We start from the raw sequence: 21,847 nt of genomic DNA, 5'->3' as shown, positions 1-21,847 counted from the left end.
GTCCTGCTGTAGGCTTGTTAACGGCGGGCGAAAGACTCCAACAATCCGGAGGATCGAGCGAAGAGGAGGTCTTCGCTGAAGGAGATTAAATCTAAAGGAACTCGTATGACGGGGTGCCCATTATATAGCCCGGCTATGCTAATTTCGGCGGGCTCTGAGCGCGCGAACGCGAGGCGCACGCCCAGCGCGTTCAGAGTCGCCCCGTCATTGGTTCGAGCAGTTGCCGCAGCACAGCCAATGACCGAGCTGCCTTGCTCATTACTGTCTGCTGTGCAGCTGCAATGCGTTTTACATAAAGACTTCAATATTTCTCGAGAAACGGAGTTTTCCCATAGCGTAAGCTACTTACGCAATAGGAGTGACCTCTCGATAGGGAACTTATGATACTGTGGCATGGGGGCGTGGTCATTTGTTGGTCTGCGGGAGAGAGAGAGTGGTAAGGCTTGTCACCTGGTTGACGATCACAATGATCTTTAACACCTGTCTCTCGTTATAGTGATGGCGGAGGGAGACTTAAGAGCCACGCCACAGCATCAGGGGGAGAGAGAGACCCGAGAGCACAGCAGCCAGAGAGTGCTACTGTATATTTGTGTTTAAGTTTATTGTGAACCAGGTGACGAGCTTTACCACTCTCTCTCTCCCACAGACTGACACATGATCACACCCGCCATGCCACAGATACATATTAAAGAAACAGTAAATTACTGTTTAAATTGTTGTAGAAGCTGCGTAGTTACCATTCCTGAGGTGAATGAAATTGTTTAAAAATAATGTGTTTAATTTAGCCAAATGGCATGTGATTTACCCATCAATGACTGATGGGTAAATGTCCCTGTCCACATCCTGTGAAGTGAAATATCAATGTACACTTGTTCCCTATGGTGTTTGCAGCATATAGCCTACACTCCTTACTATTTGTGATCTCATTTAAATCCCCTATGAAGTTCACTTTGTTGGGTGATACTCTTACTCTGAATATTTCTTCTTTAGAATTAGTCACAGTGGGCAACTTCAACATTTAACAGATTTTTTGTACAATCTTGAAAAAGACAGGCCTGTTGTAATGATATAAGTGGAGATGATTTTGCTGATATTTTCACTCTGCAGATGTCTGTTTTTGAGAATGAATGTGAGATGAAGAAACTAATGTTGCTGACTGTATTGCAGGTCTGACAGATGAGAAAGTGAAGGCTTATCTGTCCCTCCACCCACAGATGCTGGATGAGTTTGTGCTGGAGAGCGTGAGCGCAGAGACCGTACACAGATGGCTCAAATGCAAGAACAGCACTCAGCCTGCAGGTACGCACTTGTGGTCATGCAGACTGTGTTATAATGTTATGGGATAGGAGCTCTGTGTTCCAAAAAATAATAGTGAGTTGACTGCCCGGTACAAGATGTGTTTGATTTTAGGTTTCTTTTTAGTGACGCTTACTATTTGATATTTTTTTATATTGTGTAATTTTAGACAGGTATCAAATATGACATATTATTAAATATTAGATATTACTTTGTATTAAAGGAATAGTTGACATTGAAAATATAAATTATGATATTATTTACTCATCCCATATCGTTCCAAACCCATATGCTGTATTTTTCCTGGGGAACACAAAAGAAGATTTTTAAAAGAATCTTGATGTAGTTTTTAACCATACAGAGACGGTTATTACTAAATTGTCCTTTTACTTTTAATTTGATTAATAATAAAAAAAAACATGTAAAAACAGCATGCATTTGGAATGACATAAGGGTAAATAATTACATTTAAATTTTTTGGTTGAACTATTTCTTTAACATAATATTGAATTTTTTAAATGTCTACTTTGATTTTTTATTTTATACTCATCTCTTAGGGTACCCATGCTTTTGAAAAGTGGTTTACAACAATCTTTTAAGATTGCCGTTCTTTGAAAATAGTAGGTGGTGGGTGTGTGTGTGTGTGTGTGTGTGTGTGTGTGTGTGTGTGTGTGTGTGTGTGTGTGTGTGTGTGTATAATCTCATGTAATCTCAATCTTTTATGGTCGTTTCATGGTTTAATGGTTTCATTAGATAAATTAATTAGATAAAATATTAATATCAATAATAATACAATCTGGTGAGACTAACTTGCACAAGCTGTCTTGCTTTGCTCCCATAAGCTCAAGAGACACATGTGGATGATATCTGACACAACGAGACATATCCGACTTCGGTGAAACAGAACTGACACACAGCCTTCATCCTGCTCACTACTCGTTGCCCAGTATTACTATAGTTTACTTCGAAACCTTAATGCTCCCTAACAACAGATTTTAGAGACACCAGTTTGTCTTAAATCTCTGGCTAATTTAAGTCTGACATATTTAGATTTTGTTAAGTTCCATCACAGCTGGGAAAAATAGTGAGCTAGCTAGTATAAACTTCACATGCCTTTATCTGATCCGCAGTTTTTAGTGTAACGTGTGGCGCTCTGTTCTGTTCCACGCAGTCCCATGTTGCTCTGTAATCTTTTTTCATTTTAGTTCTGCACGGTTTGTGTTGTTCGTTATATGTTGTTTTAATATTGGTTTCAGGCATGCTAAGATACAGTATTTAATCATTTGTGTTTTACCGAAGTATTCGGGTGTACCGAAGACCCTTCATCCGTTCAGTTTGGCGCAGACACATGTACCATTGCAGGCCTAATATGTGGCCTGTATGAAACACATTTCAATATAACATGTTGTTCAGTATAATATGAACATAAAATGTGCTCGCCTTATCTGATTTTATCACTGTAAAATAATGTTTTGTGAGGTACAGTTGAAGTCAGATGTTTACATACACTTAGGTTCAAGTTATTAAAACGAATTTTGTATCCACTCCACAGATTTAATATTAGCAAACTATAGATTGGCAAGTTGTTTAGGACATCTACACTGTGCATGACATGAGTAATTTTTCCAACAATTGTTTACATACAGATTGTTTCACTTTTAATTGACTATATCACAATTTCAGTGGGTCAGAATAGTAGTTTACATACAATAAGTTAAGTAGCTTGGAAAATTCCAGAAAATCTTGCCAAGCCTTTAGCCAATTAGGTGTACCTGTGGATGTATTTTAAGGCCTACCTTCAAACACATTGCCTCTTTCCTTGACATCATGGGAAAATCTAAATAAATCAGCCAAAAAAAAAAATGTGTGGACCTCCACAAGTCTGGTTCATCCTTGGGAGCAATTTCCAAATGCCTGAAGATACCACGTTCATCTGTACAAACCATAGTACGCAAGTATATGCACCAGCGGACCACACAGCCATCATACGGCTCATGAAGTAGTTGATACGAAAAGTGCACATCAATTCTATAATAACAGCAAAGGACCTTGTGAAGATGCTGGAGGATACAGGTGGAAAAGTATCTATATCCACAGTAAAACAAGTATTATATTGACATAACCTGGAAGGCTGCTCAGCAAGGAAGAAGCCACTGCTCCAAAACTGCCATAAAAAAGCCAGACTACAGTTTGCAAGTCGACATTGGGACAAAGATCTTAATTTTTGGAGAAATGTCCTCTGGTCTGATGAAACAAATATTGAACTGTTTGGCCATAATGATCATTGTTTTGTATGAAGGAAAAAGGGTGAGGCTTGCAATCTGAAAAACACCATCCCAACCGTGAAGCATGGTGGTTGCAGCATCATGTTTTGGGGGTGCTTTGCTGCAGGAGGGACTGGTGCACTTCACAAAATATATGGCATCATGAGGAAGGAAAATTATCTGTATATATTTACATCTCAAGACATCAGCCAGGAAGTTAAAGCTCTATAGGTCTTCCAAATAGAAAATAAGCACAAGCATACCACCAATTCTGTGGAGGAATGGGCCAAAATTCCTGCAACTTATTGTGAGAAGCTTGTGGGAGGCTACCCAAAATGTTTGACCCAAATTAAACAATTTAAAGGCAATGCTACCAAATACTAACAAAGTGTATGTAAACAAGTAGAAAAAGATCCTTGAGGTAACAATTGCAGGTTACCACTTTTTTCAATGGAAACACACATTCATACAATATGTCTGGACATCCAAACTGTTTTATAAATGTGTAAAACATGTTGTCCCTTTTGAGGCTTTAGACTATGGGTTGGTCTTACAGTCATATTAGAACTGTAATGCTTCAAAAAAACTGCCTGAATACGTTTCATGTATAGTCCACAGCACTTCTACGCATGTGTTTGTGTGTATGTAACCTGAGCAACACAGACAGACAGAAGGCTAAAAGGTTAGTGCACTGCTGAAAATATGACAGAGAGGTCCTGCTGGCTCCTTATGGGTCATTAGGACTGTGAAGCGGCACTGGCTTCTCCATGCAGTGCAGGCTTCATACAGCTGCCGCTCCACTCGACCCGTCACATCCATCAAGGGCCCATAGGGCTGGCGGTCGGCCCAGCTCGACTTCTGACGTCAGAGCCAACCTCCAGGGGCATGCAGCCAGGCAGGAGGGAGACTGAAGGAGGGTGAATGTGTTGCATTTTGGGAATGTTTTCTGCATGAGTGCTGCAGAGTGCAGTGCTGGTTAACCTCGGCTCGATTCTGCAGGCTAGGATTTTTCTCAGGCGGTGATTAAACATCCGTCTCTCTACAAACCATATGTGCCAGATCCTGTCTTGGCCTGTCATGCATTTCAAGCAGCGCTTTGAATTAGTATGCATGTTAGCTTCCAAATACATTGTACATATCAATGCTCAATAGGGTTTTCTTTTTTCCAGATTTTATATCCAGGGGATATATGGAAAAGCTATATAAAGACATGGAATTTCTAACCAGATACTGAAACCAAAATGTTTTTCTTTTCAGTTTGTTCTGAGCAGAAGCAGTTCTGTTTTTTTTTTTTCGTTCCGGTTCCGGCGTTCCACAAACTCCATTCCAAATGGTATCCGGTTAGAATGGAATTACAGAACAGTTAATAATGTTCTTTTTTAAATGACACTACTCTGTGCTAAGGGTGGGTGATATACAAGTTGCACCAGTCTCAGAAGAGAAACAAGCGACCTGATCTGGAAAACAAGCTCATAATACGTGACTTGCCCTCACCCAAAATAAGAGAAACTAACAGATTTTACCATTTGGGTGCATTATCAGCATATAAATCATAACAAGCATAGGATAGAGTAGCCTATATAAAATAACATATTTTCAATAAATCTATTCTATATATAAAACATATCCCTAAAAATATTTTGAATATTCACCTGGTCATCTAGAATCAATTTAATAGCCTAAATCTCTCTTTCCAGGCACACTTGGACTAAACTTTACCTTATGCAGGCGAATAGTTTTTAATGTTTTAAACATTGTACTCACAGAGGATGAAATTATGAGATGAGATTAAACTAAACATTATCACAAAAGTAAGGCCTAAATAAATAATAAAAAGTAACTGTATGGATAATAAAATTTTAATTACAGCTTCTCAGTCAAAAATAGCATCTGCATATTATGTATTTCAAAAATCAAGTATATATATATATATATATATATATATATATATATATATATATATTATACTATTATCAGTGCTCTTTAAACAGCCGTAAAAACAGACAATAAGATTTGCAGAGCAAATGCATTTCACTGCATAATGAGCAATGTATTCTTTTCTGATAATGCATTTATTAAAATTAAATACTAATATCAAAGCAATAGATGTGTTCTCTATTAAAATCATAACATGTTCAGCTAGACACACAACTCTACTATTGAATTAACATGGACCTTTTTCCATGTGTTTACATAAAATGTCTCTAAATCTCTAGTTGTCCCTGCTCTTCCTCTTCCAATGCCATTCCTCCCTCTTCTTTTTTGTTGAGATTGAAGTCACTGTAGATCTGCTCACATTAGGCCGAACACTCTGTTTGTCTTAGAGAGACCATAATTCATAACATGATCAATTAGAGGGACTCGCAGATCATTTACTCTGATCTTCCACCCTGATCTCCTCTTTCTGTTCACCATCATTACACCATCTCCGTTTGGTCTTTCCTGAAGTCTTTCCATGCACACACCTGTATTTTACCCCTTTTATAGATAGCAGAGTCATGATAGTTGTGTGAAATATTTTGTAAATATCATTTTCTTTGCTGTGTGCATTACTAACACAGCCGATATTAATATAAAGGGATTTGGCAACCTGACATGTGCATTTGAGAGAATATGACTTTAATATAGTTGTCTGTTTTAACTGTTTTGAATGCATGAGTTTTGGATCAGAGAAATGTGCATGTAGTGTTTCGAGAAAATTAGTAAAATCAAGAAAAATGCCCAATCTGTTTGGGACAATTTCAAAGTGTTAATTGTTTTGACAGCTGTGATCTGAATTTGGATGAGTAAAATCAATTGAGAAAAACTGTTGGCAAATGAATGTGTGATACAGAAGTTTCCTACTGATCAAAGCACATACTCATGTTCTAGTAAAAAGAGAGAAGCCTAATTTTTTCAGGCAACAGGAAGTGATGTAATTCCAAAAATGTACATGGAAATATTATTGGAACACAATTAACCGGTTATCAGCATTTAAAAATAATGTTTTCACTCTGGATCAACTGAAAGGGACTTTGTTCCCATTTTCGGTTACATACTGCAAAATATCTTCCTTCATTTTTGTTCCTTGGATTTATAAACAGTATATTAGGGGCCCTGGGTTGAGTCTACATCTGTAAGGATTGATAGCTTCTGATTTAAAGCGGATGGCTTTGGACATGTGTTCAGTCAACTAAAGCACATTTACATTCATATCTGCCTGATTTTATTGGTTTTATTTATTTATTTTATTTTAATTATTTAAATTTTAAAAGACATAACATAAATTTAACAAACAACTGTATTGACCAAATATTACAAATAACAGAAATAATGATTTACAAAACACTACAATAATAATAACAATAATAATAATCTTAATAATCATTTTAAGCAAATGCAAATATGGTGACTTTTACATGCCATGTTCTACACTTCACGGCGGTTTCCTTGTGAAATTAACACTAGAGGAGCTACAACAACTGTCCGTTTTATTCACTTTCATACAAATCACGAATACAACAGCTAATTATGGCCTTATAAACAATATTCTTTGCTCTATTAGTCACTACTCATTAAGGTTTCACAAAAGGTTTATACAAATAAAAAAAAAAAAAAACGTTAATCGCAAAGGAAGTTTCTTTAACACTACTCAGAATATCAGTAAATAAAGTTTACAATAAGCTATGAGCCTAATTAGCACAATACAGATCTTCAAATGATAAAATCTCAAATTAAAGTCAAATAAAAATAATCAAACTGTCACTGCATGTACTGTACAGTATGTGCACTCTGCCTGGGCAGGTTCACTTATCCATGAGGCAGTGAACGCAAGTATTGTCATGTGCGTTAAGTTACACTGCTGTGGTTAAATAGCCTCTTCGGGGTGCTTAAATTCTAATTGAACTTGTCTAATTATTGTACATTATTATGCACGCTAGAGAAAAAGTGAAAAAAACTCATACCATTTATCAAGTGCTGAAACGTGAAAAACAACATGGAATCATGTTTAATGGTGTTACAGTCACATGAAGACCATTTTTGCATCCTGACCCTCCTCAGAACAAAGCACAATGAATGAAACTTAACACAGCTGTTTCAAGATGTAAGAAGAGATGTAAAAAGATGTTCTTTTTAACTTTGTGTATAAAAATGCAGCAATCCTGCATCAGACCGAAAAAAAAGAAAACTGTCAAAGACGTCCATCCAGCGCAAAAGCATGTTTCAACAGCCTCTAACGTGCCCTATACTGCCGGAAAACCCTTCATCGAGTTCGAGTCAGGTTGACGACCTCTGTTGCATGTGTAGAATAAACGAAAAGTGATTTTGGTATTTGAATAGTGGTGCGCCGAATGGTTAACCAAATGGCGACTATCCGTGCACATTCCTATTAGTCACACAATGCAATGTTATAATAACTAAACACTTTTACTCTAATGCATCATATGACACATCTTCACACTTGTATTATAGACTCATGTACACTCTTATATCAATGTGATTAGCTTCCGCAGTAGCTCACCTTATAGAGTGTTGGACTTTGAACTCAGAAGAGCACATTTTGAGACCAGCCAAGCAAGCAAACTGACATGTGAGATGAAAGTGTCATAGAAGTGACAAGAAATGACGTGTTTGCTTCAAAAAATGTACTTTTTATGTCGTGTTTGCTTTTTACACACTATCGGTTAGGTTTAGGTGTTGGTGAAGTGTAAGGATATCTGTATTTTTTTTACCTCTTATTTGCTTATTGGACACTATTGGTTTGGTTTAGGTTAAAGTTTTAGGTTAGGGAGGTACGTTTTACGCATTTAAAATCTAATAATCACCTTAAAAACCTCATCTGATTACACTCTCTTTTTGTGCCCCCTGCTGGACATTCAAACTGGGAAACTGCAACGAAATGTGTAAAGCATGTAATTTAATTTTGCTAAAATGTTGCCACAGTATCGTAATGTTCATGAAATCAAGCTGCAGAATAAGCATCCAGATTTCACCTTTTTTGACCCACATATTCATTCTAGGGTTAAAATACAGTATTTTGCACACTTGTGGTTAAATTAAAGGCAACTCCATGAAAGGAGAGCAGATGGACAATTGCTTCCGTTTACTCAGAAGACTTCTCATTTGTTAATTTTTAAAGGAAAACTATTTTCATAGAATTCTTAGTAACTGAACATCATCTACTTTTCCTACATTATGATTACAAGTGTACTTGTGAGACCACATGCAAAGAGAAAGCTGCAGAGATTGGTTTAATAGTAGGTTGTCCAAATCTGTTATACTCCACACTATCTTGAGCTGTATATATTTCCCGACAACATGTGATTTCACTGTTGTAGTGTTTGTGAGAGCATTCTTACAGTCCAAACCTTCAGTGGCAACCCCATCAGCAAGGCTAGTGGCTTCAGTTCATGTGACGACTGTGATATATTTCTGTTCCAACTTATGCTATTGCTACACTGTGACCTTTAACACATCTAGCATGATAGATGCTTTTGTATTCAAATTCACAAATACTCCAAGGCGGTCCATCTGTGACTATTTATGAATTTATAGTTTTTATAATCAGCCATCAAAAGTCAAATAAAAAATACTCAGTGTGATTTTAATTTGGTTTCTAATAAAGTTAGGTGACAACTTGAAATGTATCTATCACACATGCTTATCAGTTAAACTGGCAAAAGATAATTTGTCTTAATGATTGAAAATACATCAAATGTTAAGCAAGCTTGAAATGTCCTTGATCGCATTTCAGGTCTTCAATCACTTTCCTTATTCTACAACATAGTATTCTCCTCTACTAAGGGTACTTCCATCAGGAAGACTTACAGACTTGAGTGAAATTTGAGATGACATTTATTTGATGAATATAAAATAGAAATGTAATGTCTCTCTTTGGCGTAACCCCGTCTGGCAGTCCTAAGAAGTTGTACTCGGAACCGATATATCCTGCCGGAGATAGGAGGCAGGGGCGAGGAGCCTACCCCCGTGCAGGATGGGACTCAACTGGTGGTGGTGGGGTGGTGGAGGTTGCCATGTTAGCACACTGAAACCGCAATGTGATTGATTGTGAGCAGACTTGTAAAGCAATGGTTTACATATGATTTGCCTAGAAGTTTCCTAGCTAATGGTGCGATGATGTACAGCTGCTATTCTTCCCGCTAGAACTACACTGCGTTTACATATCTTTTGTTCTTGGCAATTCACATTCTATGTGCATATTTCCACCTACTGGGCAGAGAGGATAATTTATAGTAAAAAAAATATATGTATATATACACTGCATGCCCAATTATTAGGCAAATTGTATTCCTCAGGATTAAGTTTATTGTTGAACAAACACAATGCTCTCAGTCAATCCAAAATGTGATTGAACCTCAAACCTGAATGTTTAACAAAGAAAAAGTATGTTTTTTTCTTTCTCAGTGGTATATTTAAGTGTGCACAATTATTAGGCAACTAAATTACAAAAATAATTTCTTCCCAACTCCTAACTTGTTTATTCTCAAACAAATAAGTAACACAAAATGACAATTAAATAAAATTTTTGGCCTTTCAAAAATATGCAGTGACCAAGATAGTCACACTTGTTTTCAATAACTGCCATGAGCCTTCCATCCAGTTTCTTGATCTGTTCACGATCAACTTTCGCTGAAGCAGCAACCACAGCCTCCCAAATGCTGTTCAAAGAGGTGGATTGTCTTTCCTCACTGTAAATCTCACATTTGAGAAGGGCCCACAAGTTCTCAGTAGGATTTAAATCAGGTGAGGAAGGGGGCCAAGTCATTATTTGGGCATCTTTGAGGCCCTTACTAGCTAGCCAAGCAGTGGAATATTTGGATGCATGTGATGGAGCATTGTCCTGCATTAAGATCATGGCCTTCTTGAATGCTGAGGGCTTCTTCCTGTACCACTGCTTGAAGAAAGTACTTTCCAGAAACTGGCAGTAGGTTTGAGAGTTGAGTTTCAGTTCATCTTAAACTCGAAAAGGTCCAACTACCTCATCCTTAATGATAGCAGCCCATACCAGTACCCCTCCTCCACCTTGCTGTTACATGACTCGAAGTGTTGCCCTGTGTCCATTAGTGAGCCAGCCACAGGCCCATCCATCTGGTCAATCAAGAGTCACTCTCGTTTCATCTGTTCAAAAACCTTTGAAAAATTAATGTATTTCTTTGCCTAATCTTGACGCTTCAACTTGTGAATATATTCAGTGGTGGTAGTGTTTCAGCCTTCTTGACCTTGAACATGTCTCTGAGCTAGGGCTGGGCAATAAAACGATACTGATATATATCACGATAAAGAAAACCACGATATGCTTTTTTTAATTTTCGATATTTACTGCGTGTCGCTAAAACACAAGCAGTTCGCTTTCTCAGGCTGCGTTTCCACTGGGGTGGACAAAATCCGTTTAAAGACACTCACAACGCTAGGAGAGAGCTTGCTCCACTCCGCTGCCAATCCTAAGATCCACCTTGCGAGCATGACGTTTGGCTTTCATAGGAATGAATTGAAAATGCTCTCGGCTTCGCTCAACGCACCAGTGTTAACGTAGGGTCAGACTGGATGAACTTGCTAACGCTAACTGCCTTACTAACGATTAGGCTATGTCAGACACCGGATTGATTCCATCCTCACCTCAAGACTTCATGACAACGGTTGCGCCCTCTCATCGTCTCTAGTGAAGAGCGCGACAGAACAACAGTGATGTGGACAGCAGCTCTGATCTTTCTGCGCTGTAATCTTGAATATTGTTCTCTAGTAACAAACATGCATAATTTCTGCCCTGTCCGCACGCGTTGCCTCTTTTCCCTGCATGTTTGTAAACATGAAGCGGCGCATGAGTTAACGTGGTTTCAAAGCAACTTTTAGACCAAAAGGTTTTTCCCTTCTAAATGTATCTTTATTAATCCGCATGCTACGAGCCTTTAATAATAAACAAATCGAATAAACATATCGATTTCTGTTCTAATTTTGTGAAAATTAATTAGATGTCTGGAATGGATAAGAAAAGACTAAAATTACTAGTTGGTAGACTAGCCTCTCACTTTAATGAAAATATACAAATTCTTTTTTAAATTTTCAAAAATCTCTCGGAACACCCCTGAACCCACATTCAGCATCATTCCACAGTCACAAGGGCTTCTATGCCCCATACTTGTGTATCTGAAGCTAAAGAAATATACAAAATATTTCATTTTAATGTAAAAATATTCCAACAAATACTGGACTGCTGTCACTATGCTTTAGAACAAACAGATGATCTTTTAACATTAATTTCTTTGGTAAAATTGGTAAAAGATCCCGCAGACCCCCCTGCTTTGGCTGTCTCTGGACCCCCTGTGCATTTTGTAGAGACTATTTTGACTATAGAATTGATTTTTTCTTCTTTTCTTCCATCAACTTTGAAATGAAAAAAAGAAAGTGCAATGTGATAAAAATCAATATCGAATAATATGAAAACGATTATCGTGATAACAATTTTGGACATATCGCCCAGCCCTACTCTGAGCACTTGACACCTTGTACTTCTGGACAATCCAGGTAGGTTGAGTTCTGGAATATGATGGCATTGGAGGATAATGGGTTCCTGGTAGCTTCTCATTTAATTCTTCTCAAGTCTTTTGCAGTTAATTTACCCTTTTTCTTTTCCATGTGTTTTTGTTCCCTAGTTGCCTATTCGCAACAAAACGTTTGATTGTCCAGTGGTCACGCCTCAATAGTTTAGCTATTTCCAGAGAGTTGCATCTGTCTGAAATGCATTTTACAATATTTTACTTTTCAGTGTCAGTTAAATATCTTTTTTGGCCCATTTTTGAGGTAATGAAGCTGCCTAATAATTATGCACACCTTGAATATAAGGTGTTAGTCACTTTCGCCAAACATTCCCTCATTACACAAATACATACCACATGAAAATGATTTAATCCAATAAGCAGTTGCAAAATGTGCTTGGAAATAATTATAAGATCAGAATACTCACTTGCCTAATAATTGGGCACGCAGTGTGTATATATATATATATATATATATATATATATATATATATATATCCTCTTTCAAATGATCTTAGTGTGTTATATCCAATTTTAGTCGCCAACTAAAATTGGCTTAATTGCCATGAGACTGTAACACCATGAACCCTAAAACCCCATACACTTCTATTAAAAGAGCCTCACTGTAACCTTGATTTTTGTTTTGTTTTTTAAGGAAAAGGAGTAACAGTTCAAAATATTTTTTGTGGTAATCAACATAATGCCTCATATGCCGTTGACTGAGCTTTAATTGTATTGAACCTAGGATATTCTTTTAAATATTGATCTTCTGTCTTGTTGCCTAATTAATGGCTTAACAAACAGCATTTTTGTATAAATGTACCTCTTAAGTAAAATGGTCTCAGAACAGTTTGAAAGGCACCTTATGTTCGTCCTACTTCTGTATACAGCATTTGAAGGCAACATTTTCCAGCTTTCAGACACTGCACCATTAGTGGCACTAAACATATTGCAATCTGTTTTTGTTTTCATTGAGAAGTAACTCAGATAACTGCTCTGTACAATTGTGGTGAGAAGAATAGCATCTCAGAATGCTATTCTGAGATGCGGGTTGGCGATGTTTTGGTGGCACGAGGGGGACCTACACAATATTAGGCAGGTGGTTTTAATGTTGTGGCTGATCGGTGTAAGTATGAGTTTGTTTTGGTATACATAATTATTTTAGTTTTTCAAAATAGAAAAAAAATGTGGTTGCTTGGTGGTTATTTACTGGCCCAAATCAAAAGAGCCCATCGGTTGATTGATTGATTGATTAAGTGTCAATTGCTTAGAAAAGTAACAGTCTTCCTTTTCTCAACAACCCAACATTCATATCTGTAGCACAAACAATCAGGTTACATGCTGAAATGTAATACTTGGGATTTGGGTTTTGTTCAGATCCCTTACCCTATGCACGAGCAATAGTAATAGTGATGCTTGCCTTGTGTATCTGCTGAGATGCTCTTGAGCGGTAAAGTTTATTACCTCTCTCCATGTCTATAGTTCGGCTGTGACTAACGAGGACCCCCCAAGGCCCCAGTGACGTCAGCGGCCTCCACCTCATTCCCACCTCGCGTCCCCCCAGCCCCGTTTGCTGTTCACACGCACACAGTTTTCGAGTAATTGATGAATCCCAAACATTCCACTACTCTGCTTCCAAAGAAATGCTACATCTGGACTAACTCTGTGCCACACTACGCACACTCAACACATGTGTACTGTGTGATTCATGACCTACTCATTCAGTCTGTCTTTAGCCCGATGGCCTTGATGACCTTGGCCATACAGGAGATCTGTGGATAACGTGTGGGTAAAACATTCTGAAATGTGCCATAATTTAATAACGGAAGAGGAGACTGCTTGAATGTGCTGTTTGTGTCCAGCTCGACCTCAGACAGGGGGATATCTGGGAGAATTTAAAACAAAGATGTTTGTTCTTTTCTCGTAGAATTCCCCACACAAAGATCATAAATAAATTTACTTGTTCCACATTTTCCAATTCCATTATTAAAATATAGGTGGGCAATTTCTGTGCCTCTATCCGAACCAAACTGTATTTTTTATTTTTTGTTTAAGAAAAAAGCTTTTGAATACTAACAGGTTTGTTATATTTGATAGGGGGCAGACTATCAATGGCTTACTTATAGTTGTGTCTGCACAGTAAGCTGAGGTAGGAGAAGTGTTTTAACATAAGAAATAACCTTTGCTTAAAGTTGATGTGAACCGCCGTTCACAACCCAAATTCTTGATGTGATGTATTTCCGAATAAACAGGATATTGAGCGTGAAAAGAAAACTTGATTTCGTTTATCAAGAATTGATTGGATCATAAAAAGAGGTCGTTGAAAGGTAATTGGAGGGGAAGGCTTGAAAAGTAAGAGGTTTTTTGTTCCAGAAAACTTTGTTCCAAAGGTGAAGCAAGTAATTACATTTTGATGAAAGAGCACAAAGACAAACTTTTTTTTTGCAATAAAGTTTATAGATGAACTGTTGATAAGGAGACCAGGAATGTGTATTAAAAAAGTTGCTCTGTGCAATTTCTGTGTGCCATTAGCGGCAACAAACTTGTAAAAGTTAAAAAAAATACTTAACTTGATAGGTAAAGTTTGTCAAGAACAAATTTGGTTTTGGCTTAACAAAGCTTAGCACAAAATACATTTTTAAAAGCTTAAGGTTTGAAGGTTTAGATCTAACTAGGTTCTAGTTCGATAGATAGTCATGCCATGCGAGAGAGAGAGAACCCCTACTCCAATAAAGTTGGGACAGTATGGAAATTATAACAAAAACTAAAAGGAGTGATTAGTAAATTCTATTCACCTTGTGGTATATTGAAATTATTAAAACAACACATTATTTGATGTTTTATTTTGTGAATTTATTTGTTTGTTTGTTTTATAACATTTCAAATCAGATTTTTACAATACACAGCAAAAAAGTTGGGACATACAAGTGTTTACCGCGGTGTATAATGTGTGTAATTCTTTGGAACTCTTTCCCCTTGGACTAAAGATCTGTGGATACTGTGAACACTTACCGAACACTTTAAACTTGCTTTTGTTTAAATATTGTTTGTCTTGTTTCATGTTTTATGTGGTTGTCTGAATTTAATGTCTGTTACTCTGTTTCTTATTTGTTTTTAGTATCTTATTGCACTTTGTGACGTCTGTTCTTGAAATGTGCTCTATAAATAAAATGTTCTTGGTTACTAATTCTACTTTCCATCTAAGATGAGACCGAGACCAGAGAAGTCGGCGCTTCTGGACAGTGTTGATGTATGGCTACTCCTTTGCATAGTAAAGCATTAACTTGCATTTGTGGATGCAGCGGTGAATGGTGTTAACTGACAAATGTTTACAGAAGTATTCCCAGGACCATGTCGTGATATACATTACAGATGCATTATGGTTTTTACGACAGTGACGTCTGAGGGATCGGTGATCACACGCATTCAGAAGTGTTTGGCCTTGCCCTTTATGCACCGATATTTGCCCAGATTCCTTAAAGCTTTTATCAATATTGTGCACAATAGACGGGGAAATGTCTAAAATCCTTCCAATTTGTCTTTTGAGAACAAAAGAATTGTTCTCAAAGTGCGCATCTGTTGGCAAATTGGCGAACCTCGCCCATCCTCTCTCTTGAAGGACTAGGCTGTTTTTGGAGTCTCCTTATATACTATAACATGAATGCGCCTCCTGTTTAACGTCTCCTGTTTCACATCAACTTGTTATTTAAAATCGTCAGATTGTTATTAGTCTTTAATTGCCCCTGTCCCAACTTATTTGGAGTGTGCTTCTATAGTCTGATTTGAAATTAGTGTATATTTTCAAAAGACAAATCCCTAAGGTAAAACACCAAATGTGTTGATGTAGTGCTTTCAGTATAGCACGGGGTGAATAGAATTTACAAATCACTTTCTTTTACTTTTGTTTTTGTAAAGTCCAGTATGTATAAATGACAAGGATAAAGGATGTATTTTTTGGAACTTATGGTGGTAAATAGTAAAAAAAAAATGTATAAACGCAAACTTAAATTATATAGTTACAGATTTGGGTTCTGATGGTTGAGTTAAAGAGATAATTTACCCAAAAATCCAAATTCTGTCATTATTTTCTAAGCTCTGAAATCTTATTCTCAATTCTTCATATTTGACAACTTTTATTTATTTATTATTTATGTGAATACAAACATTTCAGAGCTTCAGCAGGGGAAGATTACCTGTAAAATAATGAATTAAATTGTGGGGTTTTATTCCCACCATGTTATCTTGTGTTTTTAAAGACTTGGAATATAGTGCTATGACACTCAACCTCCAGAGATACGAACGTGACTGAATTTTCATTTTCCCTTTTTGAATTGTATCTAGTAGAACCAAATAAACATGCAAAAAAATAAATAAATAAATTATGGAGCACATACTTTTCCCAAAAAATGTCTAAGTTGTGAAATTTTAAACAAATACCAAGCAATTTTTTTAATCAAATTTTTTATGTTTCCAGGGGTGCTGGTTATTCGTGTTTTTGAGGTTTTACAGACTTAACAGTTGATTAAAAGCACAAATAAAAAAACTTTAACCATAAAAATTATTTGACTTTTTTATGAAAGTTTTTTTCTACATTGGCAACAAAATCTCAGTGTTCTCTCTTTGCACTTTCAAACAAACATGTGATATCCAGTGCTGTAGCATTTTACCAATCAGAAATTAGCATAATTCTGATTAAAAATAATCACTGCCAACAATGTTAAAATAAAATTATAGTTTAACCCTTAACTGACAGCCTAGAGTCTTCTGACCTGAGATCAGTCAGTTTAAAAGAATTAAAATAATGTGTTGTGTTTCCATTATAAGCATTCACATACTGTATATCTATCAATGTATCATTGTTTTATGACATATCTTTCATGCTGGTCTATTGTGTTTTATTAAAGTTTTTAGATTAACCAACCCCTAAATATCGCATAAATCTTAACAAATTGTGATTGGTTGCTTTACGTGCCGGTCAGATATTGTCTTTCTGTCCAAGTAGGCGGTTCTTGGACAGAGTAAGCTGCAATGTAGACTGGACTTCAAAGCTCTGGCTAAGTGAGAATATCACAGCTGTGAATGTGCATCTGTATTGTGTGGTGTGAAGGACTGTGGTTTATCAGCTACACTAAGGCCATGCACGGCAAGTGTCTGTTGGTAACCAGACTTTGCAAGCCATTCTATCTTTTGCAGCCTTTTACACTATATTCCAAGGGCTCATTTCTCAGTTCATTCAAATGTTCATGTCAGATTTTAAGTCCTAAAGCTTTTGCAAATAATGTCAATCCATACATTGAGAAATAAACGCTCGGAAATCTAATTGGATAATCCACGCTTGAAGTTATGATAACTTTGCGGACTCCATATTGTTCACCCTGTGACTGCCTATTCTATTCTTTATTGGCAGTTTGGAGCAACAGGTTTTTTATTTTGGCAATTTTTACACATTTAATACGACAAACATCCCATTTGCTAAAAACGTATACTTATGCTTACCTATAAGGCTTTGCATGGTTTGGCTCAGTATTTGTCTGAGCTTTTAACCCTTAACAATCTCCGCTCATCCTATTCTGTTTTTTTTAACTGTCCCTCAGACTTGTATACACTATACGGGTGAGAGGGCTTCTCATCCTCTAAAAATCTTTCTCAGCTTATTATCAGTATATTCAATCTCATCTTAAAACATATTTTTTCAGGACAGCTTTTGCTTGATTATTTTTATTTAGTGTATTCTGTTTTAATATTATCTGCGTTTTCATATGAAGGTTTAAACTGAATACTCTGTTTGTTTGTATTCTTCGTATTGCTATATGCTTGTCTTTTTTATGTAAAGCACCTTGCTACCGTTAAAGGCGCTTTATAAAAATTAAGTTTATTAAAGTTTAAAACATATGCCAATGCGAGTGAAAATACTTCAGAACTGATGACAAATTCAGGCTTCTGATATGAATTGGGGAACACTTCTGCATTCAAGAAATAGGTTGATATTACGTTGCAATTTTGTTTGGCAACTATAATCAGCCTACATTTATGGTGTGTTCATGTCATGTCATGTCAGAATTGAAAATTGACAATTTGTAAATTCTCCTCTGAGCTATTCACGTCCTCAGACCTCGTAAGTTATTCATTTCTGTGGCATCACTTATAATGCCAAAACTGCTTTGCTGATGAAACAGCTAAATGTTTATCACTTAATTAATTCACCTCTATATTTTCTTTCAAAATGTTTAAGAACAAAAGGCATCAAAGGCATAATAAAATATCAAACAGAAATATGTTCCCTACCTTTAACTGTTTTGCTATATATTTTCTTTTTACATGAAGTCACAACCGTCAAATCGGACCTGTCATTCTAATATCACAACTTGCAAGAATGGATTATGAACTGGGCCAGGGCCCTGGGCCTCTGACTACCAGGGGCCTTCTGTTAAAAATATCAGCCTTCAGGAACAAGGCACTGCAAATGCAAAGTTGGTAGAAAGTGGCAAACAGTGCTTGAATGTGTGACAGCCATGTTATCTCTCCCTGAGTTCCTAATCAGAGGCCCTAAAAATATACTATCTAAAAAATACTAACTCATTTTATATAATACTATCAGAAATGACAAACAATTATGTATTCGACAGCCGTGGTCTGTGCATTTTAAGTCAACGCCTTCAGTGCGATTCATGCCATTAAGAAAACACAGTTTCACAATGAATAAGACACCGTATGCCCATCATACATTATGTGGCAGTCAACTAATAATACCAATTGACATTTTAACATTTTAAAACCAGAACCAAAGAGGTCTAATACCAAGAAAAGCTCTCCAGTAATATTTGCCATTTAAATTTTCCTTGCAATAAATTTAGTTTCATCATGGTATACGGTTACTTTCTAAACTTGATCCGACACTGAATGCTCAAGCAGCCTAATTTACATTGAGAAAACTCCTGATGTTACTAGAACAATGCAAAAAGCACTTACCAATTTCCTTGAAGGGAAATCAGCCCTCCTATCCTGTTTACTTAATCAATCGCATGATCATGCAGAACATCTCGTGTTTTTAAATCCATAAGGATCTCTTTCTCAACAGCAATACCAGCAGTGAGTGACAGATTTGTCAGTAAAATCTTGCGCTCTTCGATTTCAAATTATGTACATCACTTAAAGTGTGATTGCATCACTCAAGGCCAGATAGAAGGCCTGGGACATATCCTAAAGATCACACCCACAAGAACAAATAAATCAATCTGATTGGCTGATGAATCTGACCATCGGGCTTAATATGCCTATTCACTGCAGTGTTGAGAGATTCTGTGGAAATTCTGAAGGCCTGACAGGTTGGAGCTCAGCTTCACGCACTGCTTCGGCTAACGAGCATGGCTTTGGTCATGCAATTTATGAAACATTTGTCACTTCGCTTGTAAGCATCAAGGAATAAATTCTGATTGGATACATTTTTAGTTTTTTTGCTATTCATTTGTAGATTAAGTAGGAGTTGAAAGCGATTGCAAATGCATAGGCAAAAAGGTCAATGAGAATGAAAGGATGAAAAAAATATGTTTTTAATAGGTATGTTACGCCAGCAGAGAAGGCTTTGCTGGCCCTGAGAATTTTTTATATATTTTTTTGTGCTGAGGAGCCGAGACAAGGTCCCGGCCATTTCGGCGGACAGTTCAGTGTTGTGGCAGAAGGGACACAACGTCTCATTCCCTCCATCAGGGAACGGAGGTTCCGAAAGTAACCAGGACGTTCCCTATCTGTCACTCACTCTACATTGTGTCAATGTAGTGACACTAGGAGTCCCTATACAAAACAGCACAACTAGCTGAACTGTGTTATGTGGACTGGTGGTGCAAGATGGGCAGACTGTGATGGCGTGAATGACCCAGTGGGCGATCCTCTATTTGTAGACAGTGCCCCCTTTCCACTGTCCTCCAGACAAAGAGCTGATCAGAGCATCTAAAGCTTGGTGTGCGATCCAAATAGATGCTTAAAGCATGCACCAGACACAGCAACGACAAGGCTGTTAATTAACAGTGTTAATTCAAATTATAATTGAAAAAATGTGTTTGATTTGGTTAGATTTGTTATGTAAAGTAAAAAAAAACATGCAAACATACCTCCAAATGCTTCTTTGGATTTGACGTAGAATCCTTCTCAGGTAACAGGATATTATTGAAATCTGACCAAAACGTTGTCAGTTAAAGTCATATGTGAGCAAGCTGTCCCCTTATTAGTCACACATTTGTTTGTGCACTATTCCAGGATGTGGTGTATCCATTGACATACCGGTTAAAATGATATGCCTGTAAATAAAATTGTCAGCTGTTACAAATTTTCAAGTATTGTAACAGCACGCTACAGAATGTGCATTCCAGTCAGAAGTTGCTCTGCAAATACACATCCATGAGTTGGGTGGACATGAGTTGTGAAATTTCCTTCATGGTTATTTTTATACTTCTGCGTTTTGTTGATGAATTACAGTGACGAGCTGACCTGCAGATCCATCAGGTATGCTCATGGTTTAATAGGGATATTGTTTGGTTCATTGGTCCACTGGGTCGGATTGCATTCTCACCTGAAGCGAACTGCTCAAGAGTTCATTTGCAATCGGTCCGTGTCTACCTCATCCAGGTGGACAGAAAAACCTCTTCCTCTTCTTGGCGGCCATGATGGGGAGCTCTGACTTGGCAGCCATGATGGGGAGCTCTGGTGTGGCGGTCATGACTGGGAGCTCTGACTTGGCAGCCATGATAGGGAGCTCTGGTGTGGCGGACATGACAGTGTACGGCTCTGACATGGCAGTCACTGAAGGAATGCATAGTTCCTCATCAGCCACCTCTACTCCTACTGTGAAAGATGAACCGCTCAGTTGCAGGGCTAAATCCATGTATTGGGCCAGAATGAGGGTAATCCAACCACAAGGCCTCATGGAGGAGACTGGCTCATTTAGCCCAAAATGGAAAAAGTCTTTGATAATGACCTCATTGAAATCCACCTCACTTGCCAAAGAACAGAAGTCCTCCACGGAACGGTTTCCCTGGTGTAACCGCATGAGGAAAGCTGCTTGGTTCATATTGCGGTTGAGTATTCTGTAACTTTGGCTGGTAGTAACAGGTAGACGAAGACAAGATGATGTGAAGAACCCAAGTGCAGTTTATTTATGAACAAACATATTCCAGAATGTGAAAACCAAACATGAAACAAAAAAATGACATAAACATGAACTTGACTTGACTTGAAAAAGAAAGGGAGCGCATAGTATCTACTAATATCTACTTATGTAAATAACCACAGTCCTTTAGATTGCGTATGATTCGTACATATAAAATTGTAGGGAATATTAATAAAGCAACAACAATGAAAAAGAGAAAAACATTCACTGCTCTTTTTTGGATAACTTAATACACACTTTAAAACTGAACACAAAATTAGGATGAGAAAATGCTCATTTTAATTTATATCAAATTAAATATAAATCTGATAGCATTAATGTATCAAATCTACAGTATAATCATTTCATGGACACAACTGAATAACAATTATGAATTTCACTTTTCCCTGCAATATGTTTCCTGGTACCAGTCCATGTTTTCATTATTGCCATAAAAGACTCGGAAAAAACTTTAAAGATGAAAAGATTGTGGTTTTCTGGGTCGGTTGTGTCACTCAGGTCCAGTTTAATCTGAAAAGTGCAAATTTGCGCTTATGCGAGTTTCCATGCCAATACACACGTTTTATCACTTATAGAGGCATGTTTAGTGA

At 37.2% G+C, this 21,847-nt stretch overlaps 1 protein-coding gene across 1 annotated transcript in view; it reads left to right on the top strand.

Annotated features, from left to right (window-relative positions):
• Positions 1–21,847, top strand: part of LOC127617475 (cAMP and cAMP-inhibited cGMP 3',5'-cyclic phosphodiesterase 10A-like) — a 150,872-nt gene that overhangs the window by 48,800 nt on the left and 80,225 nt on the right. Inside the window, 1 exon segment of the mRNA XM_052089452.1 lies at positions 1,168–1,299. Coding sequence (XP_051945412.1) covers positions 1,168–1,299 — 132 coding nt within the window.

This window comes from Xyrauchen texanus, chromosome 24 (genome assembly GCF_025860055.1).
Source record: "Xyrauchen texanus isolate HMW12.3.18 chromosome 24, RBS_HiC_50CHRs, whole genome shotgun sequence".
In the NCBI taxonomy this organism is placed as follows: domain Eukaryota; kingdom Metazoa; phylum Chordata; class Actinopteri; order Cypriniformes; family Catostomidae; genus Xyrauchen; species Xyrauchen texanus.
Note: the sequence above shows the minus strand (reverse complement) of the source record. Positions and strands in the feature narration are given on the sequence as shown.